This window comes from Pelecanus crispus, chromosome 7 (assembly GCF_030463565.1).
Source record: "Pelecanus crispus isolate bPelCri1 chromosome 7, bPelCri1.pri, whole genome shotgun sequence".
In the NCBI taxonomy this organism is placed as follows: Eukaryota; Metazoa; Chordata; class Aves; order Pelecaniformes; family Pelecanidae; genus Pelecanus; species Pelecanus crispus.
In genome coordinates, this window is record NC_134649.1 from 17137038 (window position 1) to 17162577 (window position 25540).

The window sequence follows — 25540 nt, forward strand, 5'->3', positions numbered from 1 at the left end:
CAGACAGATCGACTTTGCTGTGCTATATGAAGCGTTACTGAAGCTACATGTTACATCTTGTTTGAAAACATAACCGGGAAATCTTACAAGCAAACCTATTATTTGCCGTCGATTTTAACAATCTTGTATTCTGCCAGGGTTTGTTACACGCTCTGGAAAAATCCGTACTTTCGGTCACACCCTCAGCTCTTGTAACCGCTGTTTTGCCACCACCAAACTTTCTTTCTGGAGGCCGACATTTGCTGGTGCGGGAGCCGCAGGCATGGCCCCCGCTCCGCGTCTCCATCGCTCATCCCCCGCGCCGCAGGGAACGCAGCTGTTACCTGCGGAGTCCTTCCCCTCCCTCCTTCCCAAGGAGCGGACACTGCTACGAAATACCTGCGAGGAAGCCACGGTCAGAAGGGGCTTTTCCTGGCGGCTGGAATATTCGCCGCCTCCCCCCCGCCCGGGGCTGCCGGCGCGGCGCTGCCCCCCGCCGAGCGCGTTCCCATGGCGACGGCGTCCTGGCAACCGCGCCCGCGCCCGCAGCCCGGCCTGCGGCGGCGGCCCCGCTCCGCGCAGCCGGGCGGGCGGACGGGCGGAGGGCCGCCACGCCACGGATGGACGGACGGACGGACGGACGGACGCCCCGGCTGCGCGGAGGCGGTCACGACGCTTCGCAAGCGGCTGCTGTAGCGGTGGCAGCGCGCTAAAGAGCGGGGCTCGGCCGGCCGCTGGGATGCAGGGGAAAGATGGGCAGCCCCGTCCTGCCCTGATCCAGCACTGGTGAGTGAGCGCAGCGCCCTGCGCCCGCCGGAGAGTCTGCCCCAACTCGGTCCCTCCGTGTTGCATGGCCATAGAGTGGTGTCTGCGCTGTGATGTCCTGTCAGCTGTTGCATACCCCGTGTTTCCACAACCATCGCCGCCTCTGCCGCTGACCCTTACGCCAAGGAGCGCCATGGACCCTCCGGGGTCCTGGGCCTGCCCGCGCGGCAGAGCCGTGGGCAAGGCGGAGCGCAGGCCGAGTCGGTGCACGCACGCGGCGTGGCACAGGCACGGACTCCAGCTCGGATCCCAAGCGCTGCATAGCTGCATTGGCACAGCCAAGCGCCCGAGCCGATCAGACCTATTTCTCACGAGGACCCTTAGCCTGGGCTCAGGACCACGCTGGCATCGTTACCTCTCCCCCCGCGGGGAGTCTCCTCCCTGCACTCCGCCACACGCCGCGTACGCGTTCGCAAAATGTCACAGTAGCGCAGAGCGGATTTGCGAGGGTTTGTTTCACGCGACTCACCGACGCAGTCGGGTTTTGACCTGTCTTTTTGCTGAGTTGCAGCACAGGGACTTTTTCCACTTACTCCAAAATGTTGCCCCAAAGTGCTTCAGAGCAACACCAGGATCCTGTGGCTCCTGGGGTGGTGCTGTCATATGCTCCCTCTATAGCAACCAAAGTGGTTTCTATTTTAAGAAGAAAAGAGCGATTAAAGTGTTTGCCTAGGCAGGTATTTCAGTCTGCTTTGATTCCCGTGTGACTTGTGGCAAGTCACATAGCCAGCCAGCTCCCCTCCACCTGCCACCCGTGCTTCACTTCCCTACCAGCAACATAAGGAAAATAATATTTTCAGGGATAATAATGCTTTCCTACCCCACAGGCATATTGTGAGAATGAATGTGAAAAACGCTCCAAGGTGCACAGACATTACAGCAAGTATTAAACATAGGTTATAATGGAAGATGGAGAACTGAACACTACAGATGTGATTATCCTTCGAAACGGGAGAAATGGAGAACCCGCAGAAAATAAACATGCAAGGCAGTCTGCTGAAGTGGGGAAGGGATGCCACAGTACAAATAGCAAGGAGTGAACTTTGCATTGCTAAAAGTGTTTCTTCAGCATGTCCCATGTATGATTTTTTTTTTTTCCCAAACTTTTAACATGTCTGGTGTCTGTGACTTAAAGAAATGATAAAGAAGTACCCTATGTTTGTATGGAAAAGCTGCCTTACGTATCAAATGAACTGTTAATTCTGGCTATCAGGCATACCATTTACAATGGGGAAAAATTTTTATCTTGTCACTGTGACGAGGATATTTGGAATATTCAGTAAGTTAAATCAATCAAGCAAAATTTACTGGGTTAATATATCATGATTTGAATTGCTATAGCAGTATCAAGCAGGAGACAACATCGTTTTAAAAAAAAAAATAAAAAATTAAGCATTTGAAGCCAGTATTTCAACTGGTATTTAAATTGATCCCAGTTTACTGCCATTAAAAATTGGAGCTATGTGAAATTACACTCCTCTGAATCTAGGCATTGGAACATCTTATTTTTCCTTTCATTTTCTTTTTATTAGTCTAAATCAGTATTACACACACTCATAGAGAGGGAATTTGTCATTAGTTCTGACACCTATCTGTTATTGTTTACTGAAAATACCTCCAAAGTGCAGAAAAGTTTTGTACAACAGCTGACAAGATCTTAAGACATCCTTTCTGGATGTCAGATCAGATCAAGAAATCTGATAATTGATGATGAGATATTTCAGTGTGTACTGAGTGATGTGCTTAAGTTAGCAATAACAAATGAATGAGAAGTCCATCTATGTAACTTTTGTTTCATGCTCAGAATTTCTACAGACATTTGCATTTAGCTGCATGTCTAATGGTAGTCTGGCAGAAAAAGTAAGAACTTCAGGCAATCCTATGCTTACTCTGCTCCAAATATTTTTTTTTTTTTAATTGATAATAAATGGATACTGAAGACCATAAGATTAAAACACTTGAGGATTTTTTTGTTTGGCTGGTTATTATAAGATGCATTTCACTAAGATACTGCTAGATGTACAGACTTTAATATTTGTTCTTCATTTTTCTAGGTAGCATCCAGTGCTTTGCTGCTGTGATATGCATAACTCTCCTTAAATCAGTGGGATATTCCTGCATTTATAGTTAAATTGTGTTTAAACGCTGTGCTGCATTAAGATCATTAAAATGTATTATGGCCCAGAGGACTAAGAGTAAATGATCTCAGATCTACTGAGAACTGGGCGCCCAGTTACTGTATAACCTCATGGTACAGCTAGGAGGGATGCCCCGCAGACTGGTGGCATTGTTTAAAAAACAAACAAACAAAAAAAAACCCCAAAAAACCAACTGGGAAACTACAAGTGTGAGGAACAGATTGCAGGCCTGGGTATTCAGTGTTTGTGCAGGATTTTGAATGCAGAAGTCATCATAATGATACCCAGCTCTTATACTGTGCTTTTTACTTATCAGCGTGTAAGAAGTTAAACAAGGAGGTAGCTATCATTATGTCTGTCTTCCACATAGGGAAGTTGAGTCATTAGACATGGAAATAACTTGTCCAAAGTCATCAGAATCAGATATTGAGCAAGGAATTAAAATCAGACCTTCTGAATTCCAGTCTAGTGTCACTGCTGCTCAGCAACCCAGCTTCTCTTAAAACTATTTTTTTCTAATTTGTAGTTTCTGAAGCACTGTGCTATAAATAGAGCACACATACTGTGGCAATGTTTGCTCTCTGCTTTTAGGCAGTGCTTTCATACGTTTCTAAAGCACAAACATGCTTTGCATTTTGAGATCTCGGAGGGTAGTCCTATCACTTCTTTACAATCGATATTTGACTATTTTGTTTCAATAACCCTTTTTCTCTTTCTGTTTGTACAGCATATTGCACTGGATTTCATCAGCAATTGCAAAATTCTTTTCATACATCAGCCTTTAGTTTTCAGTGAGGATTTAGGGTTCCCAAGGAATTCAGGCTCAGGCCATGCTCATTCATGCCATCTTTATAGTTAAAAATGTTTATTTGTTTTATATCGGGTGGAATAGTTGGATTTGATTGAGGCTACCATCTTTTTCATTAATTTAATTTCTGTCAGCAGAAAAAGCTACTAAGCCAGGTACTGGTCTCACATACAGCAAGATACCTAAAATGTTTTTCTGAAGCTATTTAACAGAGCTACCCTGCTGCAACGTCTGTCACAGTCTGGCTGGCTATGTCTGAAAATTAAAACCAGAATCTTTATTCTTACCACAGAAGAATTTACTTACAACATAAAGTATGGTCATTTAGATTTGAAGACAAATTAATAAAAGACTCAGTTTTGCTAAACTCCACTGATGTCTAACACATTTTATTTAGGTTTCTGACTGCCAATGCTTTTGCCTGATAAACATCTTACCCCAAAATAATTTTCTGTCATGAAATATTTTTATTTCATTCTCTAGCCAATAATTTCTTAAGCTTTATGACAATCCTGTAGATCTTACTTTTTAATTCACTGATTTATGATGTCTGAGACCACTAGACAGATTGGGGACAAGGAGTTTGTTTGCCTCTGTCCTGCCAAACCAGTTCTGTGGGTCAACAGCAGATTTCAGTTTCAAGGCCATCAACCTTGCCTTTTTCAGGAGTGTCGTTTTCACTATGAAAAGCTTTTTAGCAGTTTTTAGTTTTCATCCTTTTGTTCTTTTTTATCGATTTTTATTTGCATTTATTCCATAAGCAATATTTGAACTCCAAGATCAGAGCAGTCAGCATAATCTTTACTTAAAGGTTCAGTTAAAGCAGAAGCATTAAGTCATTTCCGTGCCAGATATAAACTATTAAATAATTCAATGTGTACTTTTTCAACAGACAAAAATTATTGACCAGAAAATGGCCCAGCGAAGCCCAATCTTCCCAACTCTTGCCCCTTCTGAAAGGTACAGTTTGGAATGTAAAAAATAAAATTTTCATATTGCAGAGTATTGTGTGTCTCTCAATTCCCTATATATAGTAATGCTGTGACTTGGGACTTTGGCATTAGTATGCAAAGCGAAGTGAAATACTGTAGACTTATTCAAATCATGGCCCAAATCGCAGTTTCTTACTCAGCTTTTACTTAACTCTTTCCCAAAGACATTAAATAGCTTGAACTGTAACTGAGTAGAAGTCCAAGAATACTATACTTTAGCCTGCCTTCTAACACCATGGAATAAGCATGAAAACTCGGAGCCAGAAGTGATCTTTGCTGGAGTCCTCATACAATCTCTATCAATATCATCATGGTGAAAGTAAACTGTTAATTTGCCTCATTAACAGGAAACAACATGGAGAATACACAGTAAATAACAGAGTTCCAAAAAAAGTATCTCTTTCAAAGTGGGGTTGAACTTGTATCTTCCACTTATGCTTCTGAAAATTTTCTTTATTCTTTACAGAATACAGCAGCAGGAAAAGACTGCATGCATTAGCAGCCTAATTTTTTTTACTTTGAGCACCCACAAGCTCCATTGCTTTCCATGGAAGCTATGCAGTGCAGAGCTCTCTTGAAAAATCTAGACAATTATTCAAGGTACCCTATTTTGGTGGAAAATTTGACTTCTAAGACTGAGAAGCTTGTCATAATTTTGGTCTCTCCTCAGTTTCTACACCTACATATGTTCCTGTCCAGTTCATGGGGGAACAAGCTTCTGTATGGTATTATAGAATAGCTACAGAGACCGGAAAAAAGAATGGACACAAGCTATTCCTCTTTAATCTCGGTCTGTTTCCGTTTAATTTGCAGTATCTACCTTCTACAGTTACTGCTTTGATTAAGCCTGAAAACTGTAGAGACAATTACTTATGAAACTCAATAAAAGGGTTTTGAATTTGGATTCTTAATCAAATTATAGTTCTGAATTGTAACTACTTTTATAATGCTAATGTCCGTTTCTTAAGATCCTATGCTTTTGTAAGCTTCCTTAAAGAGTAGGAAAAAGAGCCTGACCTGCAGGAAAAAGAGCCTGACCTACCTTTGAACAAGATAGACACAGTAGCAAACACAGCACCCACTTATTTCTAGCAGTGGGCCCTCTCTCTGTGAGTATTCTGGTGCTTCTCCCCAGTATTGCTACTAAGATAGTATCACACTGTCTCCAGTGGAAAGACATTGTGGAGTTTTGTGTGAGAACTTAACAATATCTGGATATTCTTCTTCACTAGACGGGTTCGAAACATACCGCTGCATAGCCAGGCGTTGACAGCAGTCCCGTTGGCATCTGCAAGCCTGGTGGATCAGCTGGAAGACAGAATCCTAAGCCATGAGAAAACAACGGCAGCTCTTGTGGAACACGCTTTTCGCATTAAGGAGGACATTGTTTCCACTCTGCACAGAATGCAGAACAAAGGGGGGGGCGACCGGTTGGCTAGGCAACTCTTGGAAGAACATATCCGAAACATAACGGCAATAGTGAGGCAGCTTAATCGGGACATTGAGGTATGTTAAGAACTTTTCACAGGACTAATGCCATCTCAGCTACTTATTCCTTCTGATTTAATAAGTAAGTTTACCACAGGATAAGTAAAGGTCAGAGAAGGTCTGAAGATCCTGTAAGCTTATAAATTGGTTTTTTAACTTGAAAAACTGTTTGCAAATTACATAATTCTTTCAGGGGCTATGAAAACAGCACAGGATATTAGCATATAAACACAGAAACCTTTGTGGTACTAATAAGCTTGCTTTCAAAAGCTGCACTGGAAAACCTTGACAAAATGAATTAATGCGACACTAATACCCAGCTCAACTTCAGCCCAAAGGCTGTGCTGTAAAAACACCAGGAAATGCCTTAGCGCTATAACAAACCTTCTTTCACTTCCGACTTACTGACGACACCGAGTAGCCAGACCCAACTGCTCATTTTTATGACCTAATCATCTGCAGATACGCGACTTCGTGTCTAACCTCTGCTGCAATGAGCAGCAGGGGTGTGGTGGGGAAAACGAAAGGGTAAAAATTAAATATTTAAGTCTCCATTCCCTTGTCAAGTTATACTTTATACATATTATGGTATTTATTGGACGCTAAGAATAGGAAATAATAAATGACCTAAAGGTATCTGGTTTAGTACAATACAAGACAAAGTTTTTAATACAGTAATAATAAAATGGTATCTGATGTTACTGAAATACTGAAAAATAATGAGTGACATTTTAAGTGTACGTTAAATGTGACATACTGAGTTTATATTTGCATATGAATGCTTTGTAGATGCTACAGGAACAGATACGTGTCAGAGACAATCTCAGCTATGGAACAAATTCTACCCTGAAGAGTCTGGAAATGCGGCAGCTTTCTGGTTTAGGAGATCTTCGGGGAAGAGTGGCAAGGTAAAAGTCAGCACAGAAGTATATTTTGGGGACTGGCTAATATTGTTTTAATCTTGAAGTATGAATGTTAGTGATAATGGGCTGAATTCAATTTTGGCAAAATTCCCAGGATAATTTTGCTTGGTGTTTTCAAGCAAATGACTAATAATCTTTTATATTCCAGTATTACATATTAAACATAACAATATCACCCTTAATTTCTGACATTATTTTTTAATAAATTACCTCAAATTCTTTAGGAATTTGGATTTGGTTCAGCTTTAAAGAGTACTATGGTTAGACTGGTCTGTCTTTGAAACAAATTAATTAGCACAATTATAAAGGCAGCATGGAACAACCTGCACTTGTAAAGAATAGAATAATTGCACATTTTTTCATGTATTTTAGAAGTAAAAATCTGTGCATTCAGCTATTGGTTAGCCATATTAAAAACTACATAGGCTACCTGACATGTAAGGAACAGAAAACTATAAAACAATAAAGGTTTTGCAGGCTACTTGAAACTACAGATTACGACTGTGCAACTACACAGACTTCAGGTTGTGCCATCAATGACACATTTACAAACCCCAGTACAACAACATTTGCTTAAGTGTCTGTAAAGCTGAACACGAAAGACAGAGGATATGTACAGCTATAGAAAAAGGACCTAATCTGGCAAGAAGTGGCTTGGCTAATAACTTCGCTGGAATTATACTTGTTCTGAATTTGACCTATTGTCTAGAATTTGACCTATTGTCTATATTGTACAGATAATTTTTCTTTTTTTGTAAGTCAGCTGATTTAGTGATAACCTTCAACAGCCTACAAAAATAATCAGAGAGGGATTTTCCTTGAATTAAAGTTTTCTCAATTTATTTGATCGTTCGAAGTTTCCACTGTAACTTTCATAGCCGATTTTGTAAAGAATACTTTAGAGAGGTTTTACATACTCATTTTTTTTAAAGTTATTGCACTATCCTTTAATAAATAGGAATGAACTAGACAAGCTGACTTTGTCACATCAGAAAATTGATTGAAATACATATATAGAGAAGTATACACACACATATCCTTCTCACCAAGAAATCCCTGACAAATCTACATGCTTAGATCTTCCTGCTTCTTTATACAAAAAGTCCACTTTGAGATCATACTACATCCTCAGAGAGGTCTGTATTTGGAACAACACAGTTACTGACACCTTGTGAAGCAAAATATAGTGCCTTTGCTTTCAATAACAGAACTCAAGTGAATAAACATGTGCGAGCATGAGCTTCACAACAGGGCCCCTTGCCTGTCCAGAGTACTTGGTACGGGGATCGCTGGTGGACTAGCACAGTCTGTGCCAGGATTTCTTCCTTTATTTACTTAGGGCAACGCCCGTGTACTGTGCCTGGGTTGGAATTTATCTGATAATTGTATGAGATTATAACAATATCTGCTTTACGTCAGACTGTGAAATGAATGTTGGATATTTGTATTCATTACCATAGGAGAGTCAGTTTATTGTTTTTTAACTGTTACCTTCTATCCAGCATTATGCTCTCTACATAAAAATTTTCCCTGAATAAGGAAGAAAATAAGCTTTCCTTTATCAGAAATCAAGTTAAAGCAGTGTTCCATGGGAGAAAGCTATTTGCCTTTATTTACAGACATACTCTACTTTGAAAATTAGTGTTCCGGTGAATAATGATTATAGTAATACCTGGAGATCATGGTCAAGATGGCAGTTTGTTATGCTGTTAGCACTACACAGATATTTACCAGAAACCCTCCCTGGGATAAACACTTTCTGATTACTCTAGCCAATGTTCCTTATATAAAATAAGCTGAACTCACCTAATATTATTTTGCTTTTACATCTAGTCCTGCTAGCTTTCAGATGAGTTTGAAGAGTGAAACCTTAGAAACATGATCAAGTTACTGTGGGTTACCAGCTTAACTGTGCATCAGTTGTCAGACACGGTCAAGGTACTATGTATGGCCCAGGCTGTAGTGACAGTAGGCTAATTTAACTCCAAGTACATCATGTCTGCTCTAGGCTTGAAGCATGCAGGTGGACAATCAGTGTGAATCAGTTTATATATGCCGTGTCATAGTAAAGCACCTAATCTGAGCCTTTTAGTCCTGTAATATTTTAGTGTAAATCTCAGGATTCTGGCCAAATTTCAGTTCTAGTAATTACATGCATACTAAACATCCTATTCAACTTCAATATTGGAGAGAGTGGTGTTTATTTCCTAACACCAACTGTTCTGTAACACGTCAATATATCATCGAACAACTGCCTCATTATTTCTTGAGGGCTGCTGCTTTTAATGGTGAGAACAGGGATCCCTACATGCGCATGCAGTTCTGAAGCACAGCTCCAAAACCATGCTACCCACAACTCTGGCAGAGTGAGATTCAAACAGACCTCACAGTTGAGCTCACCTGCATCACAGAACCAACTAATATCCCTCACAAGAGAAGACTGAATACACATTACAGCTCATATCTCTGGGCCATTTCTCATTAAGCATAATTTATTGATGAGTTTGTAAGTCATCGTTACAGTGTTCACCATGAATGATGCTGTACATTTTCCTAAGAATCAGCATTATTATTAACTTTAAGAAAAAAATATTACCGCTATTAAATTCAGTGACACATTCAGCAGAAAATTAGATATATGCCGATAGATCCATTACTCCAGCCTCCTGTCCCTGATGTTGGCAATTTTATATAACACAGATTTACCAATTCCATTTCTGTGATATTAGATCATAGAACTCATGAGTAGTGCCTTATCATTTATTTACAGAATAACTTCTGGACTATGATAATCTGTCTGGAAAGTTTAAGTACAGCAGCCTGGTCAGAACCATAGAAGTAGCTGTCTCTAGAAGCTTCCTGACAGCTGAAACATCCAGCGAAATGGCAACTATGCATGTTCAAATTGGACCTACTTTGCATATATAGATGATTTTTTATATACAGTATAGATCTGATTCATTTCAGACACCCTGGACTCATTACATGTAGGCAGATTTTCCTACACTGCACAGAAAATGAGTCTGATGCATCTAGGATGCACTGCATTTATGAACTTCATCAGTACAATAAATCTGCTGCACTCTGGCTACTTGCTGCCTCCAAGATGCACGCAATGAGACCTGACCTGGGCTTGTTGATCCAGGCTGTTCAGATTTACCAGCTCTGCTGTTCTTGCCCAGCGGATCCCCTGGACTTACCAACTTGCTTTTCACTGCTTATTCTTCAGCTTCTTGTTTTTCACTGAATCACCGGTATTTTAATTGAAACATCTCCTGTTTTATTATAACAGGGACATTAAAAATCTGTATGTACCATTATAGCATATTTATATAGCATCCTGGTGCAGAGTATTGGTGTAGCTCTCAGCTTTGTCTAGTCCCTGGTGATACTGAATAGAGCAACCATTGTGTTTTGATTTCTTAGAGAGCGAAGACAACAAAAATACTTTTCTGTGTGCCAGGAAAATAACTACTGCTTTTGCTTACTACAACTTGGAAGGCAGCTGTTTGATAATTTCACTGTTTATATTAAACATTACTGGTTTCTAGAATTATACTGTATTCTGAAACAGAATAATACTTGGCACTATGAAATCTCTCCATTTATTCTTTGTTTACTAATTTCACATAAGTACACAGCTTGGCAATCAGAACTTTCACAAAATGTTCTCCATAATCAAACAATAGTAAAACTAACACATTCTAGTGCATCTTTGGTCCAAATTTCAACAGTGCATGTGTGCAACTGCATATGAAAAACTGCACTGGGTTGTATGTATGGCCAGCTTCAGAATTTCAGACGTGAAGACAGAGGGTTATTTATTGTGCATTTCTTTGTACAAAATGGTTTTACATACAGCTCTTACATTTTTAAACTAGTATTCTTCCTAGAAACCTTAACCTATTTCTCACTTCTTTCCTTGTGCTTTTAAGGTAACCAAACCTCGAAAGTTGTTTTCACCTTCTGTCTTTATAGCTATAGTGCACTGTCTTCATTTATATAGAGTCTGATTAAATTACCCAGGAACCTAAATCCAGTGTTCAGAAACATTTAGTTCTATTTTTAAGAAGAATTCTATTGTCATTTTAACATGAGTATATAAAGAAGTATCAAAGCAGAACTTTGAGCGGTATAGGAAATTTTTTTTCTATTAAAAAAAAAAAAAATTCCAAACTATAATGTGCCCTTTTGTTTAGATTACTGATTTTCTTCTGACCCATCATGCCACAGAAACCTGTATCAAAAGTGTTAGAAAGCCCATGGTTTTCCATATGTTCTCTCTGACCACTTCAATATATGGAATACTTCTTTTTTAAATACATAGCAGGATAAACATTCCATAACTACAGACAATGGAATTTAAACTTTATTCCAACTTTGTTTAAAAGGATGTCAATTACAGTATCCCTGTAGAAAAACTAAATAATCCGATTAATATCCACCAGGCTGACACTAAATTAACATAGTCAGAATTTTAATATTTCAGTTACCATGCAACTATATGACCTCTTTGATCACATAACTGAGTTCCACAAAGAAAAGAGATGCACTGTGATTAAACCCAAACCACTAATTTGCCTTAAAAACCACTTACAGATGCCTGCTGTTTACATTTGCTACACTAGTTTCAAAGCTGTTGCTTTTTGTATTTTCTGTTGTGCCTCAGAGAAACAAAACCAACCATTTTTTTGAGCCCATAGGCTTTTGGTGACTAGATGCAAGATGATTTCATTCATCTGATTCTCTCTGATTGATTGTAACAACATGGAGAGATTTAGCTCCTCTCATCTTTCTAAAGAAACTGCCTCATTCTAAGACCTACAAGTATAGTTCACTGCTGTGTAAACCTTAGCTGGTCTTCCTACAGATACTACTGATTGGTCTCACAATGCTGAGCTGCTAAACTATAAATTAATTTCCACATGTTTTATAAATTCTATGTGTTATTTTGCATTACTGATTATTTTCATATTGGATTTGTACCATAATACTAAGCAGATGCTCTGTTTGTCATTTTAGTTGTTACTTTCCGTTCATGTTTAACGATAACGGTAGTTACCGTAACCGAGGTGATCAAAATGCATGTTGAAATGGAAGCCTTCAAACTGAAATGTGACTAAAAAGAGGTTAAAATGTGTCACTGATTTAGGTAATGACTTAACATGCCTTAGCTTGTTCCATTTTACTGCCTTTTTCTCCCTCAAATTGTAACTGCTGTCTGTTCTCCATCAGTTTCACAGATCAAATTTGGTAACACTGCCAATTACATATTTCCCTTAGCAAAAAACCATACATGACTCATACTTCACAGAGGTCTTACTCCTGAAATTACAGTACTTATATTTTTACAGCTCAGTTAATGTCCTTATTGTATTACTGTAGATGAAATCCGCCTGACCAAAGTATTTTTGAAGTGTGGTAGAAAATGCATTCTATTTCTATTCTATTCTACAGCACATTTATCTTGAGAGTGTTACAGCATCAAGAAATGTTCCAATTTTGTAGAAGAAAGGAAGCAATAGTTATTATATTCCAGAACTGCATTTCATAGTCTTTTGAGACCAAACTGCCATTGCTTTCAATGACAGTTTTAGCTAAACAAAGACTAATAACTGTAAAATTTGCCCCACATTGTTTACTACACATAATAATTTTATACTACTATTTCAGAAATAAAAATAGTGTAAAACTCAGAGGAACACAGCTACAATAATGACAAAATGGTCCTCAATTATTTAGGCTTCTAATCAGGTAGGTGAAATCATACACACCTTAACAGATGTCTTTTGGAGTATGACAAAAATACGACATATTAAAATTCTGCATCTTTGCATTTCTAATGTGATTTCCTTGACTGATAACACCACAGTCTACACATGTCAATGCCAAGAAAACAGGAATGTATGTGTCAGACTATTCGCCTTCTAGTCCCATTTGGGAACAGTTTGCTTAATACTATGAGATATATCACCATTCTTACAGTCTCAGAAGACATTGCTTTGTGAGACAGCCAGTAATTTCACAGAAATGCCCAGTCTAAAATGGGTAATTTAAAAAGCCTGGACCCTGTATTCTATTCAGCTGTTGCTTTGGTATTTATTTATTCAAACAGGTGTGATGCTGGGTTAGCCAGACTGTCTGCAGAGCATAAAATTACGTATGAAAGACTTCAGAGCCTAAGTAAAGACCAACACACCTCCAAGCTGATCTTAGAATCTAAAATCAAAGAAGCAGAAATACAGGTATGGTATTTGGACCAAAGTGGTCCACGTATGGGTAAGAGTTATAGCCTAATTCACATGGACTCCATTACTGTTAATTATTATCCTGGGAGGTCACAGATTTACAAATGGAGAGGTGTATCTGCTCACAGTCCTTATTAAATTGAATATTGGTACCTAGCTGCATTACTGTACTGGTCTGACTGAAAAAAGGTCCTTAATTCGCTGCCTTTAGCATGCTGTGTAGAAGGGAGTAGTATTTAAAGGCACTTGAAAGGACTTCAGAAATGAATAAAAGTCAGTTATTACTGGCCTGAATGGTCTTGAGGTTGGAATGTGAATGTGACATGGATGCTCTACAAAACTACCACACCAATGCAAGCATCGGTGTCTCTCCCTGTATGTTTTGGCCTTCCCAGGATGATTTTGTACATATTTGAAGACAATTTTTGAAGGTCTGCAAAACAAAACTGGTTTTGGGTTCTGTGAACGCATTAATCTGTCTGTCAGGTTTCTCTTCCATTGGGTATGAGAATGGAAGTGAGCACTAGATATAAGCAGAGACTTAGGACATTAAGGAAAGGATTCTTCATATATCCATCTCAAGGCCTTCCCATTTTCTTGGGCAACAGAAGTATTTTACATCTTCGTTTTGTGGTAGGTAAATGGTTAAAATGCTCTTTACCTTTCTCAGAAGGCTCAGAATAGTATATTAGCATGCCAGCATGCTAAGAGCATATTGTCATGAATCTTGTAAAACAGAACAGTATGTTTTGTAAAACTGGGATGATTTTTTTGTGAGAAATATTTTCTGTTAGTAATGACCTAAGCCCAGTTAAATCCAGGACTTTTATCACTGCAGTAACCATTATACATGAAATGATGAAGAATATAGCTCAGTACTGGTGGAGTGCTTTGCCATTCATTTACTCTGCTTATGTGACAACACAGACACGTATGTATCGTGTAAATTCAGCTGTCTCAAGGTGGGGAGCAGGCAGATGCTTTCAAGGCAAGACTGTTCAAATTATTTATGGCTGAAAAATTACAGTTTTTACAAAGTTGATACTTTGATCTTGTGATATAGTATATTTTTCATGATAAAGTAAAATGTGCAAATTCAAAAATTTTTGAAAAGTCAGCAAAAATGGCCCTTCTTTAAGATCTCCTTTACTGTATGAAAACGTCCCAAATGAGACTGTGATGGAATGATGTTGAAAAATAGTAAATTCTGAATTTTGTTGCAGATTTCTCATCTTCTGAGCAGAGTAGAGCAATCAATAATGCAACAAGAAGCAAAGTTGAAGATTGCCTACAAAGAGAGCAACCAACAGCTCCACCTTCTGGATATGAAGTGAGTGCCCAGGAAACCTTGCTGCTGCCATGCACCTTGGAAGACAGGGCCTCAATTTTCCAACTTTGACTGTTGTAATCTTCAGGTCTACAAAAGCATTTACCTGTTTAAATATATATGTGTGCTCAACAGATATTACAAAAGCACAATGGTCTGTCAAGTGGGACTCGCTTTCAACAGTTATTCTGCCCCTAATGTGGTTAGGCAATGTTGAAAAACCTATTAAGTCCCTAGTTAAGTATTCAGGCAGAACTTGTAGTAAAGAACACAACTAAGGATTTCTGTAAGAGTGGCCTGGTACCTTTTTGCAAGAACTGTAGGAAGCAACGGATGCTGGAGGTGGCTGTTGAGAGCAGGGCAGAAAGTTCAACTCAAGCAACCAGGAAGCAAGGCACAGCATTCACAAAGTGTTATTGCTTTAAATTGGCTTCAAGTACAAATATATAACTCAAATACCTAAATTATTAATGATAAGCTACTGTGCTACTACTAGACATTATATAGGGATATTCAATCCAGATATTGACTCCTCTCCAGGCATTTCACTCAGCAGCAGTCCTGGCTTAAGCCATCCACATCCTTACTCCTTACTGCTTATTGCCATCCTCATGCAATCCCATCAGTTACATCAGTAAAACTATTTGCAAACCAGGTGAAAGAATAGATCCAGATGTTAAATATTCACTGGAAAAGAGACTGTCTAAAGAAAGAGCTTCACTCTCACAGTTGGTTGGTGTAAACTTGAGGTGGGTATAGGCAACATAAATGGGGCTATATGAACTGGCATTGCCACTAAAATAAATGGTTACCACATTTTTTTTTTCAGATTTAAGACCTATGGACATGAAGATGATAATGTGAATGGATGACCATATTCTGTTTTCAATGCTGCAAATAATTTGCATCTACTATGCCTCAAAATGTCATGATGTGTTTCATATAAATAACTGCTATTTTGTTATGCTTTCATCTTTATTTTCTAAAACAATGTTATCTTATCCAGTTTAGTAGCCTTAAAGTTCAAAGATTCACCTTAATATGGTGTCAAGAATGTATTAAATTGTAAATTTTTTTTTTTTTTATGAACATGATCATAAAAAAAGTCACTGCTGAATGACCAAAAGTTCTGCTCTTTTGTATCTGCTAATGTCTATTATGCTCTTAGATTAAAAAATGCTATTGAGGAACTCAGCAGCCAGATTTTGTCTGCACGTAGCTGGTTGGAACAGGAACATGAAAGGATTGAAAAAGAGCTTGTGCAAAAAATTGACCAACTGTCATTGACTTTTAAGGAAAACACTGTAAGTTTCGTTAAAATGTCCTAATAATACTTCTCAGGAAGTATACAGAAGCATTATTAATAACTAAGATGACATAATTGAGATATTATTTGAGTAAGATTTTCAGACCTCCTCAGTATTTGTGTAACTCTCTTCACTGATGTCAAGTATAACATCCCCACATCCTGAGAATCTTTAAATAAATTGGATCACTTCTAAATAGAGCAGTATTTTAGCCTACAGTAATCAAGTCAGTTGAAATAATTTTATAAAAAATTGTAAATCCTTACACCTTTGAATTCCACATAGAAGATGATTAATCAATATCTATTGCATATTTGGGAAAGACCACTGTAATTTCATATGCAGAGTAAATCATTAAAATTCTTTTTCCCGGCTCCAGGAAATGAGTGAAAGAGCCCTAGAGATGAAATTCAACCAAATGGCAGAGAAAATTGGCAAAATAGAAGAAATACAGAAGATAGCCATGGAAGCACATGAAGCAAAACAGACTGAAGAGAAGATAAATATTCGCATTGGCAAACTTCAAAATGAGATTAATGAAGATATAAAAGAAATGAAAGCTGAAGTTAATGCTGGTAGGACCATAGTTATCAAGTTCCTTATTCTGAATTCTGGTAACAATGATCAACCTATAATAATATGCAAAATGCCTTTGCTTGTATCAAAGTAGTTTAAATACTTCAGGGCCAGATATAATGGCTGCATCTGTGGCATTAAAAAGGATTTTCACTGAGTGTTAAATTCACAGCAATGAGAGGTGACATTTTATTAGCTTAGAAGTGCTCTCCCCAGAGCATACATAGGCATAGCTTGGCTGCAGTCAGGGGCATTTTTGCCGTCAGCACACAACTACAGTCCTATTTTTCTTCAGAACTTTTGCTGTCTTCCTAGGGTAAAGCAGGGCGTTATGGTAGGAAGCGCATTCTGATAGTAATTATGCAGTACTCTCACTTTTGATTATGAACTAATTTAATTTTCACCTGCAATTAGGATTTGCAGCTATCTATGAGAGCATTGGGTCTCTACGGCAAGTTCTAGAAGCGAAAATGAAGCTGGACAGAGATGACCTACAGAAGCAGATCCACCAAATGAAGCAGGAGGTTCCAACATGGGGAGAGGCTGGACCGTGACTGCAAGATTTTGTCCGAGAGATTAATGTTTACCTGGCTAATTAGGCAGACTATAATCTTTTTCCAGTCTCTAATCCAAATTAAATGCATGTACCAAATGACATGCTGCTGTTGCACAGGTCCGTACGTTTACTCAAAGCAGTATATGCAAGCTCTTCATAGATCAACTGACAACAAGCTTTTATCGGCCAAGGTGCTGATTTGCCACTGCACTACTCTAGTTGCTCTCAGGAGATTAACCACTGTTTAAGACTGGAGTAACACATTGGTGAAGGTGGCACCTAATTTGCTAAAGGCATTTCAGTGCTCCCCAGTTTCATGGGCTTGATGAGGCAGGTATATGCTTACACATATATACATATAAAAGCACCTGCACCCCCCCAGCCCCCCCTTTTAAAAAAAAAAAAAGAAGTTGATATCATTTGTTTATTATCATTTTGGCAAGGTTCTCCACCTTGATACAAATTACTTAATTGAAGTCAACAGGCATTTTTACGGTGACTTTCTCTACTATTAACTTCCTGGGGAGACATGATTGACACTAACAGACCAATTTTCAAAACCTAGATACCATCAGAAAATCTTCATTTAGTTTTGCAAATATCCTCTGTGTGTGTGTAAACTAGGTAGTGTTATATAATGTAGTTGTAGACTAAGATGATTCACGAACAACGTAAGAAACTTAACTCACGTGGTCTTAAGTCTTGTGACCTTTTAAAATTAATAACCAACTGGAGTTGAGACAAGGTAAAAGATGTATATGGAGTATTTTATAACTGGGCATGTGTTCCTGTGACTTGTTTCATGATATTGGTAAAAACTTTGAAAGGTTTGAAAACAAAAGAGAAGGTGATAAGCTAACATAGTCTGGTGAATGTAATGTAAAATAAAATGCGGTTTATGATCTGCTTAAAAATTTTTATTGAAGTAAACCAACTGATTCTTCAAATTTAAGTACACTTTAATAATTTAGTAGGTTCAAATTGTTAATTGCATTCACAGTATTTCCAAATAATAATGGTGCTTATTTCCATTCCCAGAATGGATTACGTAATGAAAACCAGCACCCATACGGCATATTAATCTAGACAGTAAAATATATATATGTTGATTTTATATCTTCATTCATAGCTTGATATTGCTCCTCATGTTTGTAAGTCATGCAGGATTAAGCACTCATGAAGAGTAAAAGACTTCATCCAGTATCCTATTAATTTATACTATCATACTATTATATTCATATACAAAAATACTATTAATTTACACAAGCATTACTGTTAATGTAATTAAATTAATAGGATGCCTCTGCACTGTCTTTAATGGACCTTTCTTTCGGCCAGTATTGCAAAACTATATTCCTATTTGGAAGAATCAGTGGCCAGTTTCTCATCACTTCCATGAAAGAAGGTTTGGCCCACAGAGTCACCATATTAAAAAAAAAAAAATTTGCTCCAGAAACTTAAACTCATTAAGTTCAGTAGGACAGTGTAGTGTGTAAAAAAAAATCAAGAAAATGCATACATCTTTACAGAATTAGCTCCTAACTTTATGTTCACTTCCTCTCTAGTTGAAAGTAATTTAATATATCAAAGATACATGAAGTTTTTGCAACTCTGGCTTCCAATGCTCTCTGATAACAAAACTGTCTCTGTTATTCCTGTTTTGTATCATCCATGTGCTGTGAGATATGTTTACAATGGCAGCTAAGGGGAAAGCCCAGTCCACTAAAGCGAGACAATGAAATACTTGCAGATATTTCTTAAGAATTATCTTTAAAAAAAATCATTCTTTCTTCCTGTCTGTATTCTTATCTATTCTTAAATATTTAGCCATGTGCAGTGGAAAAGCTATCACTGGTGTTTTATAAAAAAAAGAAGAGAACAAAGAAAGCAGCAAAAAGAGACAGAACAAAAACCCAACAATTTTTTTCTTCTGTAATTGGAAATCTTTACCTGAGAGAATCTGGTATGATATGAAGAGCATACAAGGAATCAGAGAAACAATTTATATAGGACTTTAATAAAATGTTTCTCTTGTAAAAATCTTGTGTGATTCATCCAGATATAAAACAGCACATAAAACCCTATCCAATTTTACTTTTGCTGTTTTGAAAATATTTTTTCCTAAATCTTGGCTAAAGCAAGTAACTAAAAGCCCAAATGAAACAATACTGAAATGCGAGCTACTGTCAAGCAGTGCCTTCAAACTATATAAAAGTGCTGTGTAGAGGGAGGCACAGGTTACAGGGACTCGTATGCTGGGAAGAGACAGACAGAAACAGCGAGCTGGGCCTAGATGTACACACGGACACACACAGTGTAGCCTGCCCACTGCCCATCCTTTTCACAGAGTGCTCTCACTAGTCAGTTGTGAAAGGGAGTCACGTATTCCTGACCAAGAGGGTTCTGCAGAAAAATTGAGGAACAGCCAGAATGGAAAAAAGTAATACGAAGAAAAATTGAAAAATCTGGAGAAGTAACAAAGAAAAAGAGTAAGTCAGAAGAGTGTACCAATGGAACGGTAGCTGCATGGGCAAAGGGAAGGAAGAGTAGCTACCTGCTGATGAAGCACAGAACAGGTCTGAAGATTTTAGAAAGCGCTGAAAGTTACAAACATTTGATACAAAACGCAGAACCCACAAGGATGGGCACATTAATTGATTTGTCACAATTCATGCTCCCTACTTGCCTGCTGCATTGCCTGTTGCTCTGCTTGAGCAACTGGAAAAATAAATTCTTTCGTTTTGTTCTCCCTTCAGCTTTTTTAAGTTTTCTGCACAAAATAGGTCAACAATGTCTTGTCTGCAGAGCCTGTCAGGGAGCGCTCATATCTGATAAGTAACTGCTGAATTCTTCAAGGGAGAATTAGAGTCCCTGTATCTTTCAATCATCTTAAAGTTGTATGGCAAAATGCTCTCCTCAGAAACAGCATGCCCCCAGAGGAATAACTACAAAGCCAGTAGGAGAGTATTACAGCTGCTATGGTCTATGAAAGCTTGATTTTGCAAAGCAGAAACTGATTCAGAAAACTGACCTGCAGAGATCATGTAAAACCAAAGAGAAGGAAATAGCTGTGCTTGGAAGTGGAGCTGCCCCTTTATTTTTCCTTCCCATGCTGGTCTCCAGTGGCATTCCTGTGTGCCAGTCCTTCAGGGATACAGAGGGCTTTCAGGGTGGAAGTAATGCGCTTTCTTTGTTCAGCATAAGTACTCATGCTATGAGCCACTATCTGTACAGCACAAAACACAGGTCTGCCAGAGCCCACAAATAGAAAAAGGTAGTGAGAAGCAGCAGTGTTTTTCTGGATGACACTCAAGCAAACAGAATGAGACTTAGTGTATATGGTAAAGTATAATACTTAATATGCACAAAATACTATTTAAAACATGAAGTACACTGACATAACCATAGACTCACTGAAGGAAGGACTGGGATGAACCTTGAGAAGCCATCTGCTCCACCTCTCCACTTCAAGACAAGGCCAACTCTACCTAAAATATTTGTCGTAGACCCTCATCTAACCTGCTTACAAAAATCTTTCGAGAATAAACCGTTGACTTCTATTCCAATGCTTAAAGAACGCCGCCCCACCACCCAAACAGCCAACCTGAATGGACTTTTGATAGGACAAGACATAATGGGCTTAAATTTCAAGCACAGAGGACACAAAACATGATTTATTACATTCTTTCCTGCATGTCCATTAATATTTTAAAGCAATCTGTGTTTTATAGAAGATTCAGATGAGGTTTCACAGGGATCTTTGCCCAATATTTCTTAATTTTTTTTTCTCCTTCCTACATCCCTAAAAGAACCAACCAAACCAACAACAAAAAACACAAACAGCCAAAAGCAGACCACTTCCTCTCACGAAGTTTTAAAATCTTTTGTTTGTCAGCTGTTTAGCATGCATGAGGCTTAAACCACTTGCAGTGTGCAGACCATAGTATTCAGTCAGCTATGTTGCCTGAATGACATAGCAAGTGTCAAAGGATAAACTCATCAAAAAAATTTTAACTGCTGACATGCCTTTTACATTAGCATGTGATAACACAGTAGAACTATAGTACTGTGCAGTGAAGGACTTACTGGAAACAGAATTGTCAGTAGTTACAGAGTAATTGTGTTATTTAGACTCATTAAGCAAACAGAAGTAATGATGCAAGTAAGAAGTTAAAAGGATGATCCTAACTTCAGCATCTAGTTGTTTATGTAGTACAGTTTTACATTGTGGATATTTTGTCATTACATACTGATATAGTTCAGTGGACAGTTTCCACATTAGAGAAAAACTACGAAAGATAATGAACGGCAGTATACTCCTGTAACATCAATTTAAACTGAAATGTAATCTTTTCTTCTTTTCTCAATTTTTACGTTTCCTGCTCTACGTTCTCAAGTATTTAGCCATCAGGGTCAGAGAGTGTTCTCTGTATTTTAGAATTAAAGTGCTCATTAGACATGTATTCCAATACTGGAAACATCAATGAGACACACATGACAAATGGATGAAGCCCTCCTATGTGTAGAGGAGGGAGTCCTCCTGTGATACTCCCCATGGTGTAAGAAATTCAGAGGCGAATTTGAAAGAAAACAATAATGGAAATTTGGTGCAAGTCCCCTATTGAATTTGCCACAGGGTGTCACTGTTACTCTTGGCAAGTAACGAAAGATGCTCAATATTATCTGTGTAATCCGTAAATGCTGCGATACCACTGAGATGGGTCTGGAAGTATTTAACAGTATTATGCATTTTGATGAAAGAAAAAAAAAAAAGAGAACATTCTAAAGATATCACTCTGTAAAATCTCAATAAAGGCAGCTGTTTAGTTAAGCAAAATTCTGAGAGTGATTGTGATGGTCCTTCAGACAATATCTGAGGAATGCTGAGTGTGGGCCAAAGCTGTCTGCTACCTTTTCTGTCAGCAGAACTTTGGTCAGCACAAAGCATAAAAAACCCAAACTCCCAAACCCAGAAGAAAATCAGGGGCAGTTCTTCTAAAGCATAAGATCTTAAATCAAGCAAAGCTTGAAGAGCAACATGCATTTTACATTGATTGTCCCAGGAGCTGCTGCAGACATGCAGAAGAGCTTCCTCTCCCAGCACTGTCTCCCCTTCCAAGACTGACTTTGTCTGAAAGACCACAGGATAGTCTGAACAGCTACTACCAGATGAAGCTCTGGGCCTAGCATAAAGAGCTGCTCTCAATCCATGCAAGGATTATCTAGATGAATAATATAGTGGAATAGCCTCAAACATTGCAAAATATGCGGGAGAGCCATAACTTTTGCTGGCATAGATCAGTGAAAAAAATGTTTTGAGCTGAGCAGAGCATCAGTGATGAATACCAAACCAGGATCTAGTTTGAGAAGAAAACTGAAGTAGTAATTGTCATAATACAAAAAGCCTGAACCATATGAGAAGATGAGCAGGAATTGCTGGTGAGAGGAGAGAAAGGAGATTTGCTTCTTGTAGAGTGACAGGAATGAAAATAACATGCGTCATGCACTGCTGCACATACTCCGGACAGTTACTCTTGTTAAACCTGACTTCAGTTTCCGCTAAAGGTCATTTTCAAATGCCATTGCAGTAAACAGGCTTCCATTATATGTATATGAAGTTGAAGCAGACCATAAATGAAGACAGATTTTACTGACTTTGCTATCTCATTCTGTGCTACCATTTCCTGATGGTATCAGGACTGCGAGGTAGGCATCCACTTTGCTAGGTGGCCTTTGTGATCTTGCTATCTCCATTAGGAATAAATTAAAGGGTTCAATAATTGCATACTAGATTATATATATCTGCATCTGTAACACTGAATTTCCACGTTGTGCCACGTTCTTCACTCCCTTTGAGAATTGTAATTTCTGTATATTGCAAGTATCTTACGATATATAAAACATGAAATTCTAGGAAGGTATAACAACTCAAAGTAGAGCTTTTAGAATGCAAATAACTGAAAAGAACTGAAGTTAAAACCTATTTTATGCTACTGTCATGCTTTGAAAGGATAATTGCTAACCTGTTTACTGCTATAAATAATAAACCTTATTTACTTTACAAAGATCTTATGGGGATGGATCACTTTGTATCTTACACAAATTTGTATATGTGAAGCTCTGTGACCCAATTCCACATATACTTTCCTTTGTGAGATTAATCTCCCTAAAATGAATGTGGCAGCTCACAGCATATAATAAACTGCTTGCTTACCTCTTTGCATGTATAATGTTTTATGTTGCAAAACAAAAGGGATTGCTGGTCTCTGGTATGGTCTTCTAGTATCTTGCCACATTAATAGCAAAATCTCAACCATTACTTAACATTTTGGGTTTCCCGTTATCATGGACTAATGAGAAAAAAAGCGAACAGTGTAATATTACCACTGTTTATTTGTAATAATCTATCTCCATTAGCCAGAGTGAGGGGAAACTAGGAAAATCCAAATAATACTGACACCACAAGACAGAGCACAGTGGTGGGATACTGGATCTCCTGATTGATTTTGGGCTACTTTGGGCACATTATCTACAGTTTTGTGCCCTTTATTTCAGTAAACTACCTAGTGGTAAATTGATTATTTACATTCATTGGGTTGCCCTGGTAGTAACTCCCACACGATGTTACATTCAAAAAATAATGAGGAAAAAGTGAGGAAGGAATTGAATATTATTCTGTCCCTGAGGCCCTACTGCCACCTGATGTCACTCACTATTCTTGTCAGGTAAAGGCAGGCAGTCAGACTGCTATCTGCAAGAACTGACAGCTCTGGAAAGGATTTCAGCAGGTAGGAAGCACTTAGGGAAGTCATACAAATTATTTCAATAAGTCAAAAGATCATGGCAGTTGTTAAGACAAATCCATTAACCAAGGCAAAAACAGAGATTCACTTAAGTGTGAGTCTCCTTGTGGTCTGCTGGGGACAGGCTGGGACTGCCTGACCCCTGTGCACGCAAATGGGCAGGAACTCCACGTGGCAAACACCACATCAGGGAAATAAAGCCCTCCTCCACCTGCACTACTACAGCTTGGTTCCCAGTAAAGCATAATAAAGTAGGAGAGACTCCATAAATAAGAAGACAGTTGTCTGACACACAAGATCTAAGCCCAAGCAGAGACCAAAGAACCTCATACATTTCATGATGACTGTGAAGATCTTCCTGCTTGTCATTGGCCCTGAAAAGAGTCCTGGTCAAGCTGACAGGGGAACAACTGAGGATTCAAGGCAAGACTTAAACAAGGGCACAGGAATGGAGTAATCTATACTACAGCAAAGTTTTCATCTGTCTTCACATCTGGCAAAGGCAATGGAATACTATGGTATTAAAAACAGAACAGCATGATTTTCACTAAGAAGACATTTTAACCATCATTCAGAAGTTTAGGAAGGATAAATAAATAAAATTCACAGCTATGCTCCTTTGAGGGCCTTTTGCTTCATGAGTGGTCAGAGAAACAAGGAAAGGCCTGTTGGAACAGCGGCAGAGGGTCTGACTCTCAGGGTCTTCTCAGCTCAAGGCTATGCAGCATGATTAATTGCAAATTGTAAACAAGCTCAATTGTAAACAAGCTCAATTGTTATTTATATTCTTGCTTAGAGAGGCATGTAGTGGTTAATATCAAAGTGTCTGCACATATAAATATGTGGCATCTAAAATACATCTTATATTTTGTGTCTAAACAAATTTGCAGCTTCATGCATGATGAACTTGGTTTTCACATAAGACATTTTAAATGCTTGGCTCATGTGGTCAGACACCTTTCTGTGACTGTGGTTTCAACTATGCTATTAGCCAACACCCCATAGTCCCAGAACACTCATGCTAAGGCTTCTTGTGACAATCTACTACCAGCCAAATCACTATTTTTGTACAAGGTACACACAAAAAAAGTACATAGAGAGGCATTAGTGGAGTTAGTGCAAGAGAGAAAAAGAGAAAGTATAAACAACCACAAGTAATGCAATGGCCTAGTTCTTGCAAACTGTGACCAATTTGAGCTCCTAGTTTGGTACCAATAGAAAACAAAACCATTGCAAGGTGTTCCAGACAAGTTAATGGCCTTTCTTTGTGTGCTGACTTTTTTCCTTCACTCAAGGCAATTAAATTAATGTATTAATGGAGTCTGGTTATCTATGATCTTTAATCCACCCACTACTGAACCTGAGGGTTTTGAATTCCCAGAAGTTGAAGGACCTTTTGTGAACAGATTTCTTGCTGCACAGTAGTTACATCTAGGCACACCAATACTGTTGTGTTGTATAATAAAATAATTACCATTTTTACAATATCCTTGTTAGATAGGGATTATAACTATTCAAGTTAGAGGAAATGACACACCACTAATCATAGAATCATAGAATTATTTAGGTT

At 38.4% G+C, this 25540-nt stretch overlaps 1 protein-coding gene across 1 annotated transcript; it reads left to right on the forward strand.

Moving 5' to 3' along the window:
- Positions 1 to 4663: 4663 nt before the first annotated feature.
- Positions 4664 to 17165, forward strand: FAM81A (family with sequence similarity 81 member A). Its single transcript, XM_009489612.2, has 8 exons — positions 4664 to 4710; positions 5975 to 6248; positions 7020 to 7138; positions 13269 to 13398; positions 14625 to 14731; positions 15897 to 16032; positions 16415 to 16610; positions 17026 to 17165. The coding sequence occupies exons 1-8, from the start codon at positions 4664 to 4666 to the stop codon at positions 17163 to 17165; spliced, it is 1149 nt and encodes a 382-aa protein (XP_009487887.1).
- The last annotated feature ends 8375 nt before the right edge of the window (positions 17166 to 25540 follow it).